Source organism: Rhopalosiphum maidis, chromosome 2 (genome assembly GCF_003676215.2).
Source record: "Rhopalosiphum maidis isolate BTI-1 chromosome 2, ASM367621v3, whole genome shotgun sequence".
Classification (NCBI taxonomy): Eukaryota; Metazoa; Arthropoda; class Insecta; order Hemiptera; family Aphididae; genus Rhopalosiphum; species Rhopalosiphum maidis.
The window spans coordinates 64,968,729-64,994,167 of record NC_040878.1 but is presented as its reverse complement, the minus strand read 5'-3'; the positions used below and the strand labels follow the sequence as shown (position 1 = coordinate 64,994,167).

General features: G+C 26.7%; 1 protein-coding gene across 3 annotated transcripts in view; it reads right to left on the bottom strand.

The window, feature by feature from the left end:
- Positions 1-25,439, bottom strand: part of LOC113553697 (ankyrin repeat and fibronectin type-III domain-containing protein 1) — a 142,337-nt gene that overhangs the window by 20,570 nt on the left and 96,328 nt on the right. The window contains exon 1 of one of the 3 annotated variants that reach the window (XM_026957175.1): positions 24,421-24,871. The exons of 1 other annotated variant lie outside the window; for it this stretch is intronic. In XM_026957175.1, the coding sequence (XP_026812976.1) occupies positions 24,421-24,481 (61 nt within the window). In that variant the 5' untranslated portion in view covers positions 24,482-24,871. Of the gene's footprint in view, positions 1-15,003; positions 15,144-24,420; positions 24,872-25,439 lie in introns of those variants that run through there. One more of the 3 variants, XM_026957176.1, reaches the window with a different exon arrangement.

Genomic DNA, 25,439 nt, shown 5'->3' with positions numbered 1-25,439 from the left:
TGTATGCGATTCACAGCCAAGTATATCGCATTCGCGGTTTTGAAATGTGGTTCATAATTCATATTGCTCTATTTAATCCTATGCCCAAAAATGTGTGCCTAGAAGTAACATTTTTAAATTTTACTTAACAAAGATAGGATCACGTAGGATTTTTTTTAGTTTACGAAAAAACGACTATTTTTAAACATAAAATAGTTATTACGATTTAATATAATTTTAGACCTGTATTTCATGTTTGGTCAAAGCTGCCCGAACGAGTGTTTTGATAATATGCGTAGCTAGCATACATTTAATAGAGCTTAACACAGGGAAAATTTATTGCCATCATTTAATTTGTTACAGATAACAATGTACAGGATCAGTTATTTAATACATATATCTACTGTATAAAATTAAAGACCCAAAACAAATGACCTTTATATGTCATAGTTTTCGACCGATTTTCATAACATTTTCGTCAGTAGATTCAACACGATCCTTAGTGTCGTAGGCTCTTTTTTATTACCTACTTAGTTTTTATTTTCCAACACACAAATGCAATTGACCTACAAAATTCTATCATTTTATTTTTTTTATTTATATGTTGTTGCCATTGGCTATAGAAAATAAAATAGTTATTACCTATAATTGGATATAATTTTAGACCGGCATTTTGAACTTGGTAAAAACACTAAAATCAACCAAAATAACCATGTTAAAAAATCTGTGCAGTTTACATTTAACAGAGTTTAAAAAGGGTCGAGCGATAAATCTCTGGGCATTTAACGTGTCACTGGAAATGCTGTGCATGATTAGCTAGTGCCTAGTACCATATAATATGTTTATAAATTGCAATATTATTTGCAATTACTTATTTTTTTTATGATTCACGCTAAATAAATTATAAAAATGGAAAAAGTTTAAATAAGAGATTATTAATTTTATCGAATAGTTATAAAACTTTCATTCGCCAAGCGGTACATTATAATATATGTCTTATGTACCAGTGTTCAGCGGCTCAGTGCAATATTTGATACCTATAAATTATTTTGAAGTTTCATCGATTCTTTATAATTATTAATGTTCCTCTACTAACACGCCGTCTATTATTCACAAGATCGTTGCAAAAATAGAATTTTTCAAACAAATCGAAATACCGTCACTTATATCGATTCCGTTTCCGTGATATTTCACTTGGAAACCTTAATTCGCCGGTTGTTCATTATGCGCAATAAATTTTAATATAATATTTATAGGTGGAATAAGCATATACAATATATATTATTAATTATTATACTCAGTTCGTTTGACCGAATACACGTGCGATTCGTCGTGTTAATTATCGTTGTCGACGCTTTATTCGTTACCGCACGAACACGCCGCGCTTAAATTATTATCATAAACAGTGGAGCAGATTATATATTATTATAATATGGTAATACTTTATCAGTGTACAATACATCTAATAATAAAATATTCATAAACAGCGCAACTATTTACGTGTTTCAATTTCAAATTGTGTCATCCGCGGGAAGAGTCGCTGCACCGTTGCTCAGTTAAAATATTGTCGTACCGTTTTTGAATAGATAACCATACGATAATCGTTCGGTGTTCGTGTAATAATGTCATCGCATTATATATTACGTTATAGCGTTCGTACAATTATTATCGTTTCCCTGGATTAGATTGAATTGAATTCCGTGCAAACTATACACCGATATTAAATACATTATAAAATGTATGTTACAGTTTCCCATAATGTGTTGGTGATATTATGAGTGCATGAATATGTATAATATTATGAAATTGACAGTATAGATTTTGTGCGCATAATTAATGATGTTGTAGAAATAGCCGTACGCAAACGATGAAAAGCTTATTATTATTATATTATCTTTGAATAATGCGAACGCACAAATTTTTTTTTAATTATAAGTGATTTTTTCATAATATAATTTAAAAATAATATAACATAATATAATAAAATCGTATAATGTGGGGCAATACTGTATGGAATTCGACATAAAATATATAAACAATTTAATATAATGCTGTATGACGATTTATAATACCTATTTTATAAAACTGTAACGAGTGAAAGTTCCAAAATTATTAATAAAATATGAACGTGAAAATATTTATTTTTTATTTATACGTTATTAATTTATTATAATATAATTATAATTAACAGTTTTATTTATACTACGTGGTACTGGAGTAGATAATGTAACAACGTATATTATACAGAATAGATGGTAAAAAGGTTAGGCATCTACCATTATTTTAAAGTCTTCTATTTTGTTTTTCTGATATAAATACCCAACTCAATATTTAATTATTATAATAGCGTTTTAAGTTTTAGGAAAACGATCAAGACTGTGAAACAATGGTATAAAAATAAAATAAAAAATTGTTTACTAATAAAAATACTGTTGCGTAAAATAACTAAAAGAATATAGAAAAGGATGTGAACGGAAACAGGATGTCAAAAATATGTTCTGTTATACTTACTTTAATCTTCACGTAGTATGGTTATTACATTTAAAAAGTAGGTACCTTATCATAATATTATTATTATTATTATTATTATTTTACAAAACAAACTAATATTCATTTAATAGGTCAGACTTTGTTACTAATAATAAACGCTCTTTTGTATTTATGTTATTTATTATGTTAATTTTTATTATTTACTTATAGTTATATTGCTACATACTACTATAGGCAATACGCATCTTCGGTCTATTTAGTATATATTTTCAAATACGATTCGTAAAATTAGTTTACGATCACTGTTATTAATGTTATGATTACAATTCGCCCCGAGCTACAAATAACGTCCATGTTATACTTTTATACAACTGTTATACTTATTCATAATATATATATATATATCATATATATGTGCACCCATATAATAATTGTGTGTATTAGAACTAAAATCCTATATCTTCAAAAAAATATGTATAATTTTTAGTAAGTTGTAATTATTTAGACTTGCAGTCAGTATAATTGTTTTCTACCTATTTAATTTCTTCACTTTTAAAATAACATACAGTTGTTTTCTAAGTCCTCATTTTTATTCCTTCTTATAATATATATATATATATATTAAGGTATTATAGCCAGTTAATCAAAATTAAAACCAACGATATTTGTATATTTAATCTGATGATAAATGCTTATGTTTTAAATAGAAGACACAATAATGTCTTGTAGGTATTGGATAATGAAAGATAATGTTTTCATTTCGTACAATTTTAGTATTTAAGTAGATACTTGTTATCTGGAACAAAACAATCAAATTTACTGTTGGAAATAACAAATCAATGTTCATTTCAGAACAAAAAGTACTAAATAGTATATAAAAATGGAAACCATAAATTCTGATTAATCAATGCATATATTGCATACATTTACAAAGTAAAAGATTTAATTGAAATAAATTCCTGATGGTATACGGTCTTTCATACGTTTTCTATTATATAAATGAACATTTTTACCAATTTAGTTTAAGTTTTTATGTATTTCTATAATAAAGTTATTTAATTCGTATTAAAAATTTAAATAAATTAACTAAAAGTCTATATCGAATATTTAAGCTAATAATTTTAAAACAATATTATAATTATTAATTTTACTAAATATTATTTTTAAGATACAAATATATTTAGCTATCATAAAAAATAAGATAGAACAGATATGAAATAACCTGATATGAAGTTTTAAAATTGTATTTATTGTGGTTACTATAAAATACGATGATCCTATGAAAAATGACTAGAGTGAATTTAAGTATAGAATCTACAAATAAATTTAAAGTTAATCCAATGGAGTTTTTAGTGGCTAAAAAATTCTGGAGAATTTACAATTATCTCTTAATTATTTAAAATTAAACTATCTACACTAGTCCGTTCGTCATAAAATTAGTATAAATATAGAAATAATAAATTGAATATAAATGTTTAAAGGTAAAAAATGAAAATCCAGAGCATTTTGCTTTCATAAAACATTTTTTTTATAACAATTTATTCACAAAAAATGCAAAGTTTAATAATTTTATTAATAATGTGAATACGAACGTAAAAAATTTTACATTTTATTTAAATATATAAAATCTAAAAATGTAAATTTAAGAGTGCTTTAGGTTGATCTTAAATTACTGTTTCATTTTTTTCTATATAGTTTTTAATATTTAACCACTGATAATAATTATAAATCCAGTCTTTTGCAGTACCTATAACCATTTATTATAAAATATTATTTTACATTTTACAAGTCTTTTGTTGTAAGTATTGCCATCAACCGACGAAGAGTTAAAGCAAATAAAATACGATTAAATCTGTCGTCCACTGTTGTTTTGTCGATTAATAATCAGTAGTGGAGCGGCAGCCATGTTAAAGTACGCGCCTGTGAATTAATTTATATAATTATTATAAATAGCCAATAAACAATCGGAGTAATTTAGGTCGCAATTAATAATATAAATAGTTAAGGAGAAATATTTTCTATCAAAACTTCCAACTACAAATATGTAAATAATATATACATTTATTTAAAAGAAATTAAATTTTTTAATGAATATATTAATATAATATATTATATCCGTTCACTTAAGGTATTAAAATGAACATAATATTAACGTAATTAGATAGTTAGATTATAAAGGCATAACTATAACCTAAAATTATAAGAAAAACAAAAAAAAACATTTATTGTATAGAAACTTAAAATATTCCTCTATAACTAAAATTATAATTTTCAAGTTACAATGTAGGTATATTAAAATATTAAGACTAGTTTTGAGTTACTTTTAGCGATTTGACATTTTCAAATTGTTTAGTTTTTTTATTATTCAAACATTTATCAAAGACTTTTATGCTGAATCAAAAGCTTGAAAATAAAACATAAGTAGTTTATAAGAGACGGTTTTCCTATAGCAATTTAAATACATCAAATATTCAAAAATACATCAATACGATTTTTTTTATAAACATTTGAAGAAAAATGTTAAATAAAATGTAATATTTAAACGAAAAATAATAGTAGTTTTAGTTATTATGTTGTAACTAAAAAAAATATTTGTCATCAGGACTTGTCAAAGTTTCGTATGCTTTTATTTTCTATGCATAATAAAAAAAATGTTACGCTATTACGATGAAATGTTTTTGGCATAAGTTCAACTTACCATAATATATCGTATAAAAAAAAATCGTCAATAGATATATATTATAGAGCTGACTGTGTCTTCACTCAGAATTTTATTTCGTAGTTAATAGAATTATAAATTTATCATTAACTTCAATTTTACACATCCATTACAGTGACTTACTCAATGATAATGTATACTCGAAATCTATAGCAGAGTGATTTCTCTGATTTTAAAAATACACATTGTGTAGTCTTGAAAATTTGAAATCGCAACAACTTATGTGTCACTAGAATTTTTTCATTTTTCTGATAATGACAAAAATAAATAAAGTTAATGATATTTCTGAAATGTTGAGTCAAATATACGCTAGTTACGAGACAATAATTAAAAGTTTTAAAATTAAAATAAAAACAATAAATTTAGTAGCTAGGGCTTGGCGAAACTGGCCCAGGTCTGGAGCGCAACGAAAAAAAGGGCGCAAAATCCAGAATAAAATATACCATATATTATACCAATTATTAATAACATACCTTTTATTTATAATATGGGCAAAATAATTATACTAGAATAGCTACGATATAGTACTTTATTATGGCGTATTGTGTACAAAAATATTACAATTTACAAGTGTTTACAAAATAATAAACATAATGATTTTCAAAATCGATTATTATTGTTAACTCATAGCTGCACGTTTGATTCAAAATTACGATTCTAAATGTTTTATTTTTATATTTTAAAGGCCTTCATCAATTTATTCATATTTATGGGTGGTAGATAACTACTCCTATTTTAGTATTTAGTCTTTTTGTATTAGCCATGAAGGAAACACTTGTGAAAGAAGTTTTAGTAAACTGAAAATGATTAAGTACTATCTAAGGTCTACAATGTCACAAGAAAAATTGACGAGTATGAGTATTATATCAATTGAACGTGAATTGGCTTCAAACATTAATCTTGAAAATGTTATAGATGAATTTGCTACTAAAAAAGCACGAAAAGTGAAATTTTCAAATGTATAAAAGCACAATTATTTTTTAAATTATTATAAAAAGTTATAATCAGTTTGGCAGTGTTATAATAGCTAATAAAAATAAGATAAAATAACGAACGTCTTTATATGTGTAAGTACGTGGGGGGAGGATGAGAGGGGTAAACAATTTTTAAAAGAGCGGAAATATGTTAAATGGCTAGGAGCACAAATGAACATTGTTACGGTTCTGCAAAATGTAATTAATATATGATATTTTTAAAAATTGTAAGAATTTTAATTTAATAAGAATGAAATAATTAACTAAAATATTTCGTTAGATATCAATATGTTATGGATATAAATAATCTTTTTCATTATCCATGAAATATCTTCAAAATACATTTATTTATTTTTACTTATAATACTAAAGCTACTATAACCTTTAAAAGTAAAATAGTAACCAAATTTTAAACCAATCTAATCTTAAAAAAAGTCGTATTTTATCTATTTAAATGCAGAAGCAGAATAAACAACAAATTGGTTTTTTACTATTCTTAAATATTATTACTAAATATTGAAGAGATTTACGAAAAACAGATATTTTGATATATTTTTAAAGAAATTAACAAATTTCACCATACCAGTATTCAAGAATGCTTGAATTTTAATTGTGTAGTTATCACCATTTAATCACATCTACTTTATTATTTTCAAATACATTAAGATATAGTTTTAATTTTATCATCATAAAAATTTGATGATATTAACTAAAAAATACTAATTTGTTTATATTCATGTATATTTTAAGGTTTGCTTTAATTCAAATAATATTGGATAAACACTTAATGTACCTATGTAAAACAATTCAATTAAGAAACAAATAAAATTGTTTTGAAACCAATACAAACCCGATCATTGATTTTATCTAAATAATAGTAGAGTAAATTATTTAGCTTCCTACATAAATAAATCAACATAACTGAACCATTTAGATTTTTATTTAAAAATCGCTATTTTTTTTTTTTTATCGAATCGAAGTCCCTCCAGTGAAAGGGACCTACGTTTTGTGAATCATGTCTTTTTTAATATACATCATCGCATTCACTTATTGTTTGATATATTTGTGTTAACAGATTGTGTAATAAACATTTTATAATTTAAAAAAAAAGCTTTTTTAGAACTAAATATTTAAAGTTTAGTTTAGTATTACACAGACAAGGTTCTTAAATTCATACATTTAAATAAAATGTTACTAAGACATAATGCAATAGATAATTCATTTTAAATTTGTTTTGAATTTTTGATTAAATAAGATATAATGTAGGTATAGTATTGAATTGTATTTATTTGTAAACATTTCTTTTAATATTATTAAATCATAATTCATAATTCATAAATCATAATATTATCAAAAATTTAGATTTATTTTAGTAAATATATATATGCGTAGATTGTAATCAATTTTTTTTTAATTTTATATGGTGGCTGTAATCATTCAATTATAAAAAATAAAATACAATCAATAAATTTGAAAAAAATATTATTTTAGATAAATATATATATATATATTTTAAATTTTAAATTATGAAATACGTCGCATGTATAGTGTAGGTAGATACATATTATCAAATAAACAGAAGCTGGCTGACAACTTGTAGAAATTTAAGAAACTGGTTAACTTAACTCTACATGTGATATAATATTATTACAATAACCAATACAGTATGTGTCACAAAATATTTCTAACTTATTACTTTTAAATTTTAATATTCATACAGAAAATAAGCTAACAAGATTGGTGTATAATGTATATGACTACCTATATGTGTATTAAATTAATGTGAATTTTTAGTTTTTTTTTTTAGTTAGAATCTATTTTTTTATAAAAAATTGTTTATACCTATTAGCTGTCAATCAAACATACATCATAATAAGATTTCATTTGAAAAATACCAGATATACTGTTAGATAAGCTGTCTTTGGTTTCATTTCATATCAATATTTATAAATATTTTATATTGAATCTTTAAACAACTTTAGCAGTAGATACTATTAAGTACACTTGTACAGTTGTACATAATATTTACAATTTATTTATATAAGGCTAAGCTAGCTTAAATAAAAATACTAGAAAAAAAAGAGATAATGCAAAATTAATATTTAGTATAAAATATAAATAAATTACATTAATGGTTTAAGTGTTTATAATTTAAATATATAACGTGTAAATGTACTATGTACACAAGTTTAAGCAGATTGTATTGCAGTTATAGTCATACAAAATTAATATAAAAAAAAATGCAGCTAGAATAATTTAAATCAAATTTTATTTTTAATAAATTAAATTTTTTACTATAATGTAATAAAACTGATGCACACAAAAGATTCAGATTGTTATCACCATACATTTTCGAGTTTTTAAATGGGTTTTCCACTTTTTAAACTTAGTGTTCGTGTTTCCGAAACGCGTTATACAATAAAGAATTTAACCATTCATGTATAGTCCAAGAGTAGAAACGAATATCTTATTTAGTAATAACCCTAATTTAAATACGAAGTATAGCCATATTTTTCTAATTTAAATTTATATTGATTAATTTTGATTTTCCGAAAGGTATTTCAAAATTACTTTATTACTATTAAATAGCACTCAAGAATTTAATGGCTGTTGACTAGTTAAAAATTTTAATTTATTATAATTGTACGTAGGCATCTATACCTGTCTCTATTTAATAATCTAATATTTATATTGAATTAATTAAGTGGTTTTAGCAGAATGTGTTTATTTTTAATTTGAGAAATCTTTTTTTTTTTATTTTCCGGATTATAAATTTTAAAGCTTCATAAAATGTAAGTTAAAAAATAAAACGGTATATTGTAAATTGTATAACAAATTAATATTTCTATTAAAAAAAAGTTATTATTTTTAAAAATAAATAACTATGAAATAAACTATGTTAAGTTTTTTACTAGAGATAAAGTTAAACTAATTGTAAGTAATAGGAATTATTATTAAAAAAAAAAAAAAAAAAACATTTCCCTGCTATTTAAATAAGTTTATAGAAAGCTAATTTAAAAATCTTTGGTACGGATTTACGGTGTCGAAAACACATCTCCTCAAGGGATTAATAAGAAAAAAGTTTTAATTTTCTTTTGTTAACCAATTAGTAGTATCAATTTTGGTTATTTACAGTGTGCCATTTTAGATATTTTTAATCATAATATCGCATACGATGTTGATAATATTATTACGATGGTGATAGTGGTACAATTTGATGGTTCTGGTGAAATTATTATTTAGAATCGATATATTTTTTCCATAAATATACGCCTCGAAACTAAATTTAACGACTGTGAAATCCTTCATTCTAATGATAGACGAATCACGAAATAGTGACAAACACGAGAAATTGACGTTAGCAGCGGAAAAGTAATTTTGCAATTGATTGAAGGAATCTAATATTTTTGATCTCATAAATTCCAAGTATAATAATATAATCCACGCGATGCACTATATCGTGTATAATATATTATATAACACAGAAAAAATAAATAGTTACAGTAGGTACATAATAATATAATATATTTTAAATTATAGTATTACTACATGATGACAAGTTCAAATACATTTTGTTGAATTTTAATATTATTGTATAATGTATATAAAAACCTATATTTACTCACTATACTAAATTATATCGATTTAGCTGTATCTGTGTTTTATAATAATTAAAAAAAAAAAAAAAAAATCAAAGGATGATTTCCATTAATATGTTACTTGTCCTATAATATATTCTATTATATTTTATAATTTATGGAACACTCGAGTAAATTACGATTTTTATATATGTATTTTTCCTTGGTAAATGTTATTTACATTGTTTTAAATGTATAGTAATTTTTTTATAAAGCGAGTATTTTTTGTTGAAAATTAAACGGTCAACGTTTATTTTTATTTCTATTTCTATTTATAAAACATATATAAGCAGATCCGCGCGTTTTGTTAATTATTTCCAAATCGTCGTGCATGACGGAAACCATTGTCGATTAATAAAGTAGTGACTTTGAAAGGCGTTAATTATTATAAGTTCATTCGATCGCAAAACGCATAAATCTGATGGGTAATAATAAACAAAATATAGTTTGAAAAAAAAATTAATAACAACAACAACAATACAGTGCAGCGTTATTGATTAGCTTATGTTTTATGTAGAGTGTCTATAATATGGAAAATATACAGTAATTGAATAATGTAGAAAATTACACGAACAAAAGCTTCTCGAACGCTCACCGCGAAGGGGTATATAATTCATTGCAACGGTGTCGTTGCCGAGTGTGTAGACCTATACAATATTAAAATTAATTATATTTTCATATACGCGCGTCATACCTATTGGTATCCAAGTTGAATATAATGCGCACGAATTGACAAAAATACGGACATTCGCCCACCAAATTACACTTAGCGATAACCAAAAGTACACCAAACGAAACGCCTATATTATATGCGTCGCATTCATTATTATGTATAGGTACCTCGCATACGTATGCATTTGTTATAGGGTGAAACACCCATGCTCACTGTTATCGACGCACACAACGAGTGCAAAAGAGACTTCACACGAAAAAAAAACCCCCGTCTGGTAACGATATAATAACAATAATACGTTTTTGTATATTTGTATATATATAAATATGTTCGTTCCCACTTAAATGAGCGATAGGTATATACATATATATATATAAGAGCGTTACGCGTAAGTACACTACGTCGAGTTTTGTAAATATACAGTGCACACGCATAGACGTCATATTATTGTTGTATATTATATACAGTGTACAAGCGACGACTTGCGCACTATTCTACCGCCATAATTCAAGTATAATGCGCTACCGACGTATACGTAAAATGTATATATATATATATATATATACATGCACCTTATATATAGTGTAGTATTCGTTGTATGCGCCAAATGCCAATTAAAATAATATATTGGGCACGCGTTACTCCGGCTGATCCAGGGGGAAAAAATGTTTAATAGAAAACTGAAGAAAAATTACTACCTCGGTGCCGCGTTGATTACGATATACTTATCCCGTCGTCACACCAGTAGTAAATACAGAGGTGGTTAAAAGGGAGGGAGGGGTTAATTAAAAAAAAATTACAAGATACATCACTGTATCAGTAATATATAATGATATTTATGAGGGTTATACCTATATTATTATAAATTAATTCTATGTTTGCCGGCAATAGGATTTCATACAATACAAATGGATATAATAGTTTTTGACCAAAATCGTACCTTTATTTTTCGGACAACCAAAAAAATTAATTCTTACTGTATGTATATACGTATAGAATGTATTAAAAATACAAGTTGTATACAAATTATGTAACATATAATTTTCGTTAGTAATTATTTGATCAGTATCTATCACATTTACTAAATTAAAATATACTGATGTTTTTCTTTATCACACATATGGTAGTTGTAGTCACAATTAAACTCAAAAACTACATATAAACGAATCATTTAATTAGGTAATTGAACAATTCAGTGTTTTGAATTTTCTAAACTAAAAATTTAAGTGTGACGAAAAATAATAAAAATAACAATAATAGGAAAATAAATTCTAATAAATGTAGGTACCTATATAATATGAAATAGTCATGTAAATAAAACGTATAATAAAAATGATTTATGCCACAGCCAGTTCTTGGATAACTTTAACCAATATATATTCTAAATATTTCAATAAATTAACTAACATGTTTTTATTTTTACTTTATTATACCGTAGCTCATAAACTCTTAAATCGCATTTTCGACTTCATCATAATTTAAAAATTGTAGACCAAAAAACATTTTGAGCTACTTTCCTGGTTCACCAAACTTCTTATACATTCTATATTTATTTTTTGCTATTTATTTGAATAAGTACCGAATAGGTGTAATGCGCTCCATTAATAAACGTTTGATAGAAATTATTATAAAATATGGAAATATTGGGAAAGAACTTTATGCTAAATGAGCGTTGTCAATCGTATTTTACTGTTTTGGTCGAAAAGAAAATTTACTTTTTTTAATTTGGTTGATTGAGAAACGTCAAGATGACATCTTAGACAAACATAGAAGGATTTAAAGTGGTCGAGGACTTGAAAAAACTTGGAAAGGAGAACTGGCTGAGGAATGAGAGAGAGAGAGAGACCGTTGAAGGCATGTAGTTGTTTGAGCAATGGGCCTATGCATGGCCTATAAAACGGGATGAAGTAGAAGATGAATATTATGGTAAAATTATTATCACCCGGTGAATTGTAATACACGGCGTCGATATTCCGTCTGGTTGCTAGCAATACCTATGCCGTACACATAGTGGGCCGCCGTCATTTTCCGTTTTCCCGAGTTTGAAATTAAATTCGAAAACGGGAAAACGCGATGGACAATCCCGTTTACATTATGTATTAAGTTATAATATTATTATAGAGCTGCAGCGGCGACGGTCGTTTTTCGCGCGCCGCATCATACGATGTTATAAATGCAATTATAATTATCATCGTCATTATAATATTATCCCGAGGAAATATTTTCACAGTCGTCGGCGGCGCTTTGTCGTCGTCGGTATATTTACATATAATGCTATTGTATATGATGTTCGCAAATCACGCACATAATATACAACATGCACACATATACGCATATAATATATACACACACGAGTGAAGTACACGGGAACACTATATGTCTATACACTATGTTATTATATACGTATACATACGGATGCCTACGCGCATTGTTATAATAGGTGTACGGTATAATATTATATATTGTAGTATACTGCCGTGTTCTGCGGCAGCAGTCGATGAACTATCACAGCGGTAATAATAATTATAACGATCCCGCCCGCCTGCGTATATACCCCCCCCCCATATCATAATATATTAGTACTTATACCTACCTACTCAGCGCGCGCGTAATTTATATATTCTTATTATTTATTTTTTTTTTTTTTTTGAATTTTTAATTAACTCACCGTGGGATTTGTTGGATACGAACATTTTTAATAGCACGTGTATTATTATTATTATTATTATACATTACATTGTGTACCTACCTACCTACCTATATATTTATATACCTATATATTCCACGGGGAAAAAGTAGACGTTTTTCGAAACAAACGTTATAATATATACCTATAACGATAATAATAATAATAATAATATCATGTTCGGGTAACACAACTACCAGACGTATATAGCGTACTACTCGTCGCCGTCTGTTCGACGGACCTTGAAATCTCGGGCCGCGCGTAATCGCACCGGTGTAAAGTTGGTTTTTTCCCGGTTTACATGTGAGACGGGTAAACGAGATATTATTATACGCGCGCCGGTCATCTGCATATTATGGCGACAACCGATCTGGTTCGAATATGTTTCGCGCCAAACCCCGTCATATAAAATATTATATACATTTCCAAGGTCTACGCCGGCTGCTGGCATCCCCCGAAGGCAACACGCGCCGAACGTATCTGCTCGTCGTGTTGGTGACAAATGCGACCGATTGAAAGGTGTAGACAGTGTAAAGTAAACCAAATAACGATCATAATATTATGCACTACACGCGTATGAGAACAAAATAATGAATCGTCTTCTCGATTACCTACTTTAGTGTGCTATACCAGTATAGTATTTATAAATTATAAATTATTATATATTAAAAATAATAATGTATCGAAATATTGTCGTAACTAACGCGTTCAGAAACCGAATCAAGCCATATCGTCGCGCGTAAATAGATTTAAACAGACTCATGTTGTGCTATATATACATATATTTATTCGTACGAATTTTTTTTATATCAGCACTGCAGTTATCAGGCCAAAGCCAAAAATTCATAATTCATATTATTGCATCATGATATAATATCACTGTAGCGCAGAAATACGAGTCTAATATTGTGATAATAATATATAATATAGGTACATCATTGGATTATATTTATACAGAAAAACGCTCACGCGTGAAGTTTACGACGACGTTCGTGTCTGAATAAACACTATAAAACATCAGTACGAAGAGCGTAGGTAGAAAGAGAGACATATTATATTGTAATATATAATGATAATTTTATATAATTATTATTTGTCGTAAAATTGTCTTCTCGTTTTATAAACCTATAAAAATGTGATTTTAACTACAATAATAAAATCACCACGATGTACGTGTGACACCAATACAGAAAATATTTATTTTTTTACACAGAGTAATAATATATATTACAATTGTGGGAAAACCAGAAAATCCGAGTTTGAACTTTTTGACTTTATGTACTAAAGTATAATATTACGGTACACATTATAAATATATGACATGTATATTACTTTATTAGTATATAATATATAATAATTTAATATTTACGGGAAATCTAATGAATCAAATATATCGATAAATTACATGATAAAATATAATGACGTCGATCAAAACGTTAACGACGTTTTATCCACGAGTATAACAATATAGAAACGACATAAAATGAGATCTCGCTGGGAGTAGGTAGTTGTTTTATTAATTCATACATAGATGTATTATAATTTAATATTACTGTTTGCAACAAAAAGCGTCGACTATATAATATTATTGCCTTTTAATGTTATACGGATATTTTAATGGTTATTATTATTATTATTCTTTTTTAAACGCAATACTATTTCTAAATGTGACTTGTCATGTCAGAAAGTTGACCGTATACATAATTTGTTTGACAGCATAATAGAATAACGCTTATAATAATACGCGTCTGACGTTTTTCCTCATTTATGTCAAAACGGTCATGATCCGTTGCTGTAATTCACGGTAGTATTGCGCATTAATAAAAATATATAATACTCCTTACCTTCGTAGATTATTTTATGAGACCTCATCGGCTTTATATCAAATAACGGACATTGATTTACGAGATAGTAATTGTACTGCGCGTGTAAATAAATCGCATTGGCGATATTAAAACTCGAGAACGGTGCATATATGACTGTATATTAAATTATGTGGAACAAGTCAATAAACATCATAATAGTATACTATACGAGCCGATCCAAACGCCGAACAACCGAGCATATGGTTGTGCAGTGTATTTGGGTGCGTACATTGATACAGTAATTTTTTCCACTCTACAGACCGCATAATAATAATTACTATATAAGTATAATAATAGCCGATAATATCGATATCAACGAGTGTTGAATTCGTTACTGTATTACAAGATTATCTTGTTAACAAGGACCTAATCCCATGATTACGGTTCATGACAACTATAATACAACACTGATTTATTTTTTTATTCATCAAGGTTATTTATGATTACTGTGCCTACATCGTAGCGTATATTATATATAGGCACCTACCTATACGTATAATATATGTATAATTGTATAAACGTACATGCGGTATAGAGGTGCCAAATTGTTTGACTTTTAATTTATATACACAAATAGCACTGATTTTATCCATGTTGTACGTGCGTCAAACTGATGACCCGTTATAACGTTATCGAGATTTAAATTTTTAAATACAATAAATGTACTTTTGATAATTATTTTAATAACACAAAAAAAGAATTTAAGTATAATATGATATATGCGTAGGCATACATATATACGTGCTATATATTATAATATAGAGAAGTACTCGTATAGTTTTAAGCGTAGTTACAAAAAAAAAATAATACGGTATGAATATTTTATTTAGCATTAATTTTTTTATTTTTTGCTTAGGATTATTTTTGTACACAGATTTTAAATGTATATGTCATACCTCTACCTAACTTTTTAGTACACATTGAAATGTGGGTATTGTCAAGTGGAGTCGTATTATAAAATTAAAAAAAAAACATCTTTTACATTGTTACACATAATTAAAATAACATTCGACAACGAATTAAATTGTAACAAAAACTACAAAAGTTCACAAATGACAAACTACAGGAAAATATAATGTATAAAATATATTATGTAAAAAGAATAAAGTTAATCATATACTATGTTACGAATACTTTATATTAATTTTCAATACATTGAAGAAATTGAACTAAAATCATTACGATCGTACAAAGATATACATAAATCATATTATTTATTCTGTTAAATTTTCACAGCATTAATTACAGTAGTAAACTGTATAATAATATATTATAATAACATAACATATCTATTATTATATTTTTATATATGTTGTAAACTTGTAACCTAATAACCAAATTAAAGCATAATTTTTGTGTTATCGTATGTTTTAATTTGATATCACAAATAATAGTTCAGTTTACTAGTTTAATATATATACGACCAAATATTATTTAATTAATTAATCGTTTCAACATAGGTACCAAATGTTTTTACAAAACTATAAATTTACAATAAAACCAAATAAACATGAATAAAAAAAGAAATATCTTTTTTGTTAGTTATCTGATTGGGGTCTTCTATTGGGGTTATCTATTTTAATAGACTCAATCTATGAAATTGTGCAATTGTTGGCTTAACATAAACTAAAAAAGACATTACGTGATATTTTCTAGAATTTTTTTTAAAATAATTTACAATTTTTTAATTTTCGTTAGTAAGCGGCTACCTATACAAGAAATGCGTAAGTTAGTAGTAGTTTTGTTATTACCATATTTAATAATAGCGATTATTTCATCTGTAGGATTGAGGTGTAGTTTGATAAGGGGTATAGGATTGTCATCCTTATGTATCCTTGATTTAGTTTTTGTTAAATAATAAATTGTGATACAACTATTATAATATATAGTTATTAACTTTCCGTATCATTAAAATATGGTGTATATAAAGCCAACTATATTATAGTTGTTATATATTATTTTTTTTGTATTAACAGTTAATACGGGTCACAGCGAATTAGCGATTGGGTTTTAAATTCGTATGTAACTTTTATTTCTCACGATAATATTTCTAGCCTTTTGAGTTATTACCTTACTCTATTATTTCATTGAGTAGTGTTTATTCTTTTATATACCTTTTTATACATATTATTATATCATACTAAACAAAAAAAAAAAACGATAATAATTTTTTTGCAAAGAATCATACTTTATGCCATTAAGTATATAAAATTACCTAATTAAATAACTTTACTACGTTTACGGTTTCTATTTTTTGTACTTTGTAATATTATAATATCTGAATATCATATAATATGTATATTACGTTTCTCTTTATAAAATCCTGGATAAAGCAGGAGCTGGAGGAGAGGTAAAGATAAATCAAATCCGTGAGACAGACATAGTCCCTTTTTTTTTTTTTAAGTAAGAACACTTGTACCGAATTTATGGATCGTTGCATTAAATGTCAAGATTATCAACCCATATTTTATTATACGATATCAATCGCATTTACATGTTTCAAACAAAAATCTTAATATAATGATACGCCAATATTATGTGATGTATAAATTTTGATAAACTTTATAAGGTTTAAAATTAACTTTTTCGTGGATTCCTTTAAAACGAGCATATACGATTAAGTAAATTATTATATACCGTTTATATTACACGTCTTGGCATCTTCTGCTTGCCATGTATATTTGACTAACAGAAAAGATTTAGTCAGAATAATTTACTACTCGTATTTCAAAATGAAAATCATATTTTACAACTTAAATAAAATGTCTAAGTTTTAAATCAGTTTGTTGTCATCAGAAATAAGTAAAATTTATTTATGCTATGATTTAATGATTTTAATGTAATTTGATCTATACTTATAAGTATAACTTATATCTAACTAAAACGAATTTTGAATTTTAATGTAAAAATATAATCTGTATAAAACCAAACGTCACGTTTGTATAATAGGTAAGTAATAATATATATTGCACGTAGTTTAATATAGCCAGACGTTTTTTTTTGTCGTGGGCGTGTAATGTATATAGCTTGATATAGGTTTTCAAGCCAATTCAGTCGGAAATGATTTTGCCGGTATTCAGTGTTTTAAGTGGTTAAGTCTCTGTGCGTTTGTTTTACGATTCAAAACGGGTATCGTATTACACATTACTTGCGACAACCGTTTTCTGTAGGCCCGGTATATTATACTAGGTGGAAAGGGTATTCATTCTATTACCATAGAAATATAAATACTAATGAAATAAAATAAAACTTTTGAATATACCAATTTATATAATAATATAATTGTATATACTATACACTGTATAGTTTTAAGAAACGCGTCCAACTATAACTAATGTGTATATTATAATATAAGTAATAAGTGCCTATACTTATGGTGTTGTTGTATCTTATAATAAGTATATTATATTTATATTTTTCGTGTTAGACTTAATGTTGCAGATATACCAATAAGTTATACATAGTTATAACATGTTGTAATAGCAAAACCTGCTTAACCATAATTAAAAATAAAACAATTTTCTTTTTCATAATTTCTTGAGAAGACTACACATTTGTAATTTGTATATAACATTGACGTAGGGCAGCAATATTAAATAATATTAATGGGAAATGTTCTCATTTCCTTTTTCTTCTATACTGTCTTCGCAAATTCAATTATATACTTACCTACATAGATCTGCATATATAATTTCGAATAAAACGTTTACTGCACGTTTATATATATAGAATATATATATTTTAAATGAAAATATTATTCTAAACTCAATTTAAAAGATATTTTTAGATCCATTGACACGCCTATTTTCACGCAAGCCATATTTTCTACGAGAATAACATTTTTTATGAACATTGCCGTGAAATTAATATTACTTCGAACCTTACTTTAATAATTTCGTAGCACAGTGCATATCGCGTGAAACACACATAAGATATTTTAATACTATAGTCGTATTATAGACTATAGTATTTATAAAATATGAGATAGGTTAAAATTATAAACATGTGGAGTGAACCCGTCTCACAACAATTTAATAATAATATTATTACTATCATAAACGACTCCGAAGATTGCGTATACAACAATGCAAACCGGAGTATTGAGTGAAAATTGAAAATGTATATCTTGTTAGTAGTATCAAATATACGTATATTATAATATATAATATATAATAGTGTGAGGGAGTCAGAAACCGTAAAATAATTATAGTACTATGTTAACAATTTAATATAATTTAATATTTATTTTTTACCATAAATATATTCGAGTCTTAGCGATTATACAGCTATCGTTTGTATTAATGCAATCAAATCTTTTTTTGTATAAAATATTATCATATTATATTATATAAGTACCTAACATACACAAATATGAAAAACATTTTATTTCATATTTTATATTTTTAATATAAGTTATACACAGAATACATTATAATGGCTAATATATAAGTACCCTTAATATCGTTTTGAACTCATTAGTTAGGTAGTAAAACGTGTTATATTATTATGAATTACATAAATTGTGAAACCACTTGAATATTTTAATTCTAATCAATATAAGTATATGTAAATATAATACAAAGATACTGCCTTTTTGTAAATATTTTAGCTATCACATATAATATATTATTTAAAAAATAATACTTGGTTTTCATTGATACCTAATAATAGCATTTTTAATTTATATCGTATACATTAAATTTTATATTTTTTCATCAATAAACCACCCAGCTCCGTAGTTAATTTTAAACGGATAATGCATCATGGTGTGGTGTCGTACTATCCGGCTGAAAATAATAATAATAATAATAATAATAATAATAATTACTAAAAACGGCATCATTTCATCATACATATATTATTATGTGGGTTGTGGCAGCCGGTAACGCTGTCAGCGCACTGAACATAACTTAACCGCTGTCATCCTGCTGTCACATGGATGCGACAACGCGACGACCGATTTTCCAATTCGTTGTAAACGCACTACACAACGTACACGTTTTCCGTTTTAGAACCGCACTACACAGATGACACTCTTAAAATCAGTTCCGTTTATTCACCCTTTATCTACCTGTGAGTCATAGGTAGGTATTAGAGTATTATTGAGACACCAAGATGATTGTATTTATTCCTTTTTATAAAAATAGAAAAGATATTCAAAACATTTTTTAGTTTGGTAAAAAAATAAAATCTTGATGCAACAATAATTATTATTATCATAGTATCATTTTACAATCATGTGCATATAACTTTTTTATTTGTGACCATCTAAATTATTATTATATTAGAAATTATACTACTCGCACTCACACAATAATAGTTACATTAGGTATGTTGACAATATGTATATTAAACAATTCTAACACTCTGGTATAATATATTATGTGATAATTGACATTATTTAGGTACCTAATATACCTATCTATAACATCCATATAATATGGTAACTGGCAATAGCGTATCACACGAAAGAAAGAAATTAATGACACGTAGGAGTTGTACAAGGCAAACTTTTTGAAATAAAAGAAAAAATGTCAACGAAACAGCTTTTCAAAGATTATATTATGTCTATATTTGGCAAGTCGCTATACCTACAAGAACAAGGCCATAGGTTATGCGTGCTTACTATTGTATTACTTTATTTTATTATTTTCCATTACCGGTTGTTAGGTAATGATCGTTTTCATGGAATAATTGCGTTTAACCTACTTAAAATACATTTACTGACACATAAAATTAATCGAAATATAAATCCAAATGTTTAAAAATTACATCTGTGTCATCTGTCTCAAATTTAATTATTAAATCATAGTTATGGGATATTTAAATGTAAAGTAATGTAATATATATATATATAGGTATTTGTTGTGTTACGTCGTCGAACATCTTCGTACAAACATACTTGAGCTTTTGATCTGATTGTATTGAAATACCATGCGACATATAAAACTATTATTTTATAAAGATAAATATGTATTCTATAGAACTTTTATCTAAATTCTTGAAAAAGTTAACACTATGATATTTCTAAATCTAAATTTAAATAAATCCAAATATTTGTACGGCTAACTGAATTATCTCATAATAATTATAATATTACCTTGTACAGAGTGATACATTTAAATGTATAATATATTAATACATAGATTATTTTGAAAAATTATAGCTTTTTAGAAATTATTTCTTTTACATTATTTTGTAATAAATGTAATTTCAAAATAAAAATTTATTTTTATAATTTTTAAGTCATACTTTTTTTAATAATGATATACGTTCATATTTCAAAGTAAAATATTTTTTATAGTATTGCGATACATAAAAATTTAATGAAATTAAAAATGTATGGTGTTATTAAAAAATAAAACAGCTTACAAAACGATAACGATGAAAATAGTAAAAATATAATTTACAGAAAACATGTTGTTTTGAAATGACATCAAGTTATGTTCAAAATAATATTTTCTAACAAGTTAAAACGTTTTGTGATTATCAATGTAAACACTTAAAAAACCCATCAAGTATAATTATATCTTAAATAATATATCCATTATTTTATTTTTTTATAAATACAGTTGTTACTCGATTAAATAAGTCTGTTGAAAATCACTTTGACAGTTCGTCTATATTATTCATTATTCTAAGAATAGGGGATTATATAATCGATCTAAATTGATATATTGTCATCTCTCATAAGTTCCTTTTCACGTAATACATATTATGTAATAAATTATTATTTGACCTATTTTTAAACATAACAATTAACGAGTTAACTATTAATTTAAATCTAAACGAGTCATTTTAAATAAATAAAAACGGTACATATTTTAGAATAAAAACTAGGTATTTTAATTGAATGCAATTTATTTTATTTGTTATTTACCTATATCTTAAATATTAGATAACTCTTTTTTTTAATAATATATTGTTAATAAGCACTCATACTGATGTATGTATTTTAAAAATATATTTTTTTACATTATATTTTAATTTATTCTAAATAAAAATCTATAAATAGTATTACATATTACATTGTACCTAGTAGAAAACTGTTTTTATATAACACACTAACAATTTCAGTAAATATATCATTTTCATATATTATTGTAAATAAGTATTTATTATTAATAAACATAGCGTTTCAAAAATGAAAAATAAAATACTTTTTTTATCAAAAAAAAATTATTGTTGATTTATTAATAATAAATATATTTTATGGCATATAAATATATATAATTGAATTGCCTACATAGTTATATTTTATAAGTTAAAGCAATATTTGGAACAAGATATTACACAGTTTCCTTCAACATTTTGGCATACTACAGCAACTTTTATCATTAAAACTTTAAAAGTTTTCAAATAATTAACCACCTATTATCTTCATGTACTTTTCAATATTCAATATTAATATATCAACATTTTCAGAAAAATGATTAAAAATTTTAATTTAAACGTAAATGCGCAGAATACGTAATTGCATAGAAAAGTTAGGCATAAATTAAAAAAAATATTAAATTAATTGTTGTAGATAGGCCAAGTAAGTCATAAATATATATTTATTATTTATATAATCAATTAATTTAATATTTAAGCTACTTCCGTGAAATGGTTTTTTGTAATATTATTCACAAAATTAAATCAACTAATAATTTTTAATAAATTCGTTTTAGGTACCTTAATAAAAAATTGAATATTCATCTTAGACTACGGTATCTCTAGGTTTGTGTTACTATAATATAAACAAAGAAACTAGTAGACAATAGTAGTTTATGAATGCTTAGGTAGGTTAACAATATAATGCATACATTAATATACATATCTAATATATATGTATATATATATATACGAATAAGATGATATAGTGTAGGTTTAAAGTCAATAAATACATATTTTTTGGAAAATAAAACGACTGTAACAAAATTCGGTTAGTGCATAGAATTATTCGGTTAAAAAAAATTGTTGGTTTTGCGCTACATTATAAATGCTTGATACGGCTATATTCACATGCCATCAATCCACACATACGGTAAGCCTGATAAGACATATAATTTCCTGTAGACAACTAGTCAAAATATCAATTGGACAAAAATGGTATCCAAGATAATATTTCAAAAGAAAAAATCTTAGCGAAAACTGTCAAAGATAAAAAAAGGTCTTTAGTGTAAATATTATATGTCAATTTTATTAATATCTATCGTGACATACGCAGCATTAGTCGTAAAAGTAATAAATATAAGTAATTAATAATAGTATCATGTAAATTGTACGTATAATAAAAAAATCGTATTGCTGTTGCTCACGAATTCAAACTTTTAAAACGATTTTATTATTGATCAATCAATAGATTATGGATCAGTATGTGAATTTACATATTAATTTGTTATAAATATTAGAAATTAATGTTATGGCAGAGGGTACTTACTAAATATTATTCTTCCGTACTATGGTTATAATAGTAATTTATCGTTATCAATTATACCTATAATGTAAAAATACGAGACGAGTGGAACTTATAGTCAATATACATTGAATTACCTAAACTAAATATTATCAAAGCCTCTATAATACGATTATCATTTCACCGAATAATTTATAGTATGAAATCATTGAAAAATAAAAATATGTAATTAAGACTAGATTAGGGGGTCGCGGGGACCATGGCCCCCGAGCTACAAGACTTGAGATGTTTTTAGTGCCCTCTAATTTTGTAACATATACATTATACATTTAAAAAATTAAAATATTGTAAATATTACTTATTAAATATTATATAAAATAAAATATCTTATACTTTAAATCCTTAATATTTAAAATATTTAGATTTTGAAAATAAAACACTTGAAACTTTTTAATTTTCTTCTAGGGATTTAATATAATTATCAGTGTAATGAGAGATTTATATGATACCTATGATACAAAAATTAAAATATTTTAAATTGATTATTTATATGAGTTATATCTTTTAATGTTACGTGAAAATAGAAATAAAACTATAAGAAATTATTTAATTAATTGCATATTGGGGCCTTTAAAGCCACAAAAATTTTAATTTTAATCAAAGCTTGTGTATATGTTTGTTTTATTTTAAAATATAAAGTATTTGCAGGCTAATGATTAAAGCACTCAAAGCATTGTTTCCTACGCAGTAATAAAATCATAACAAAAGATAATTTTCTCAATAAAAAAAAATGATATTGGAGTTCAAACGACGGTATTTTGACGTATTAGTCTTCAAATATAATATTTCTGTCGAAAATATTTCTGATTCCATTTTTATTTTTCGAATCGTATTTTATTGAATTCATAATTCAGAGCGTATATTTGTGATAATATCGTATTGTTATGACGTGCACCATAATAATATAACCGTTTAGATTTTCGTGTTTTATTTTTTACCTTCGATTCTAAACTTAATAAGTCGTTCTTTGACTTGAATCCGAGGCATGTAACATATCATCTTTGGCCGCCAGTGCCCGTACACGTCTTTTCCGGGGAAAACATGTACAATAATCACTTGCGCGCACCCAGCGCACACACTACGATCACGCGAACGATAGCGGCAACCGCGGTGGTAGTGACATCGCAACGGCTGCGACTACAGATATGTCGAAAGTTGTCGCACGGCACACACGGGGGATGACCCGTGAAGGACACGCGCACACGATCGTCACGGGTGTTGGGTGATCGGTTACGGGTGACGGCGATGGATAGCGACCGCGGTGCAATAATGATAATATTTTACGGCACCGACGAGAATAAAAAGCGGCAGCGACGGCGGTACGGAAACGACGTACAGGACTCACTGTGAACCGGTCGGACGAACGTGTACGAAAAGACTGCGTGCGCCGTGCGGAGACTGTGACTGTTGCGACGGCTGCGGCGGCTGTGGCGGCTGCGGCGGTGTCAATAAACTTCAATGTCAAAGAGCACCTGAACCACCACCAACAACCGGCGGCGGCGTGACCGCGGTCATCACAGTCGTCACCGTAGATGTATACCGCGGTGCAATGTAATAGCGACTCCCACCATCACCGTCATAGCCATCATCTCGGTTACTCATACTTGGTACCTACCTGTTACTACTGTTACAACCACTACTATTACCACTACAACTATAGCGGCGATTCTGCTTATGCTGCCGCTGCTGCTGCACCAGAAGGGGGCGAAATACGTGAATATACTTATTTCTTGCAGTGCATCATCTATGCGTGTACGTGAACCCCATTATTATGATTTGTGCTCGCACGACGGTGTCTAAGTGGATTACCTGAACGTGTGTGTGTGTGTGTGTGTGTGTGTGTGTGCATATGCAGTGCGACTACCGATTGCGGATCGTGCTCACCACACGACGATGTGACATCGACCAGGTTTGAGATACCTATATATCGGTATATCGGAAACTTGTGACGGTGCGT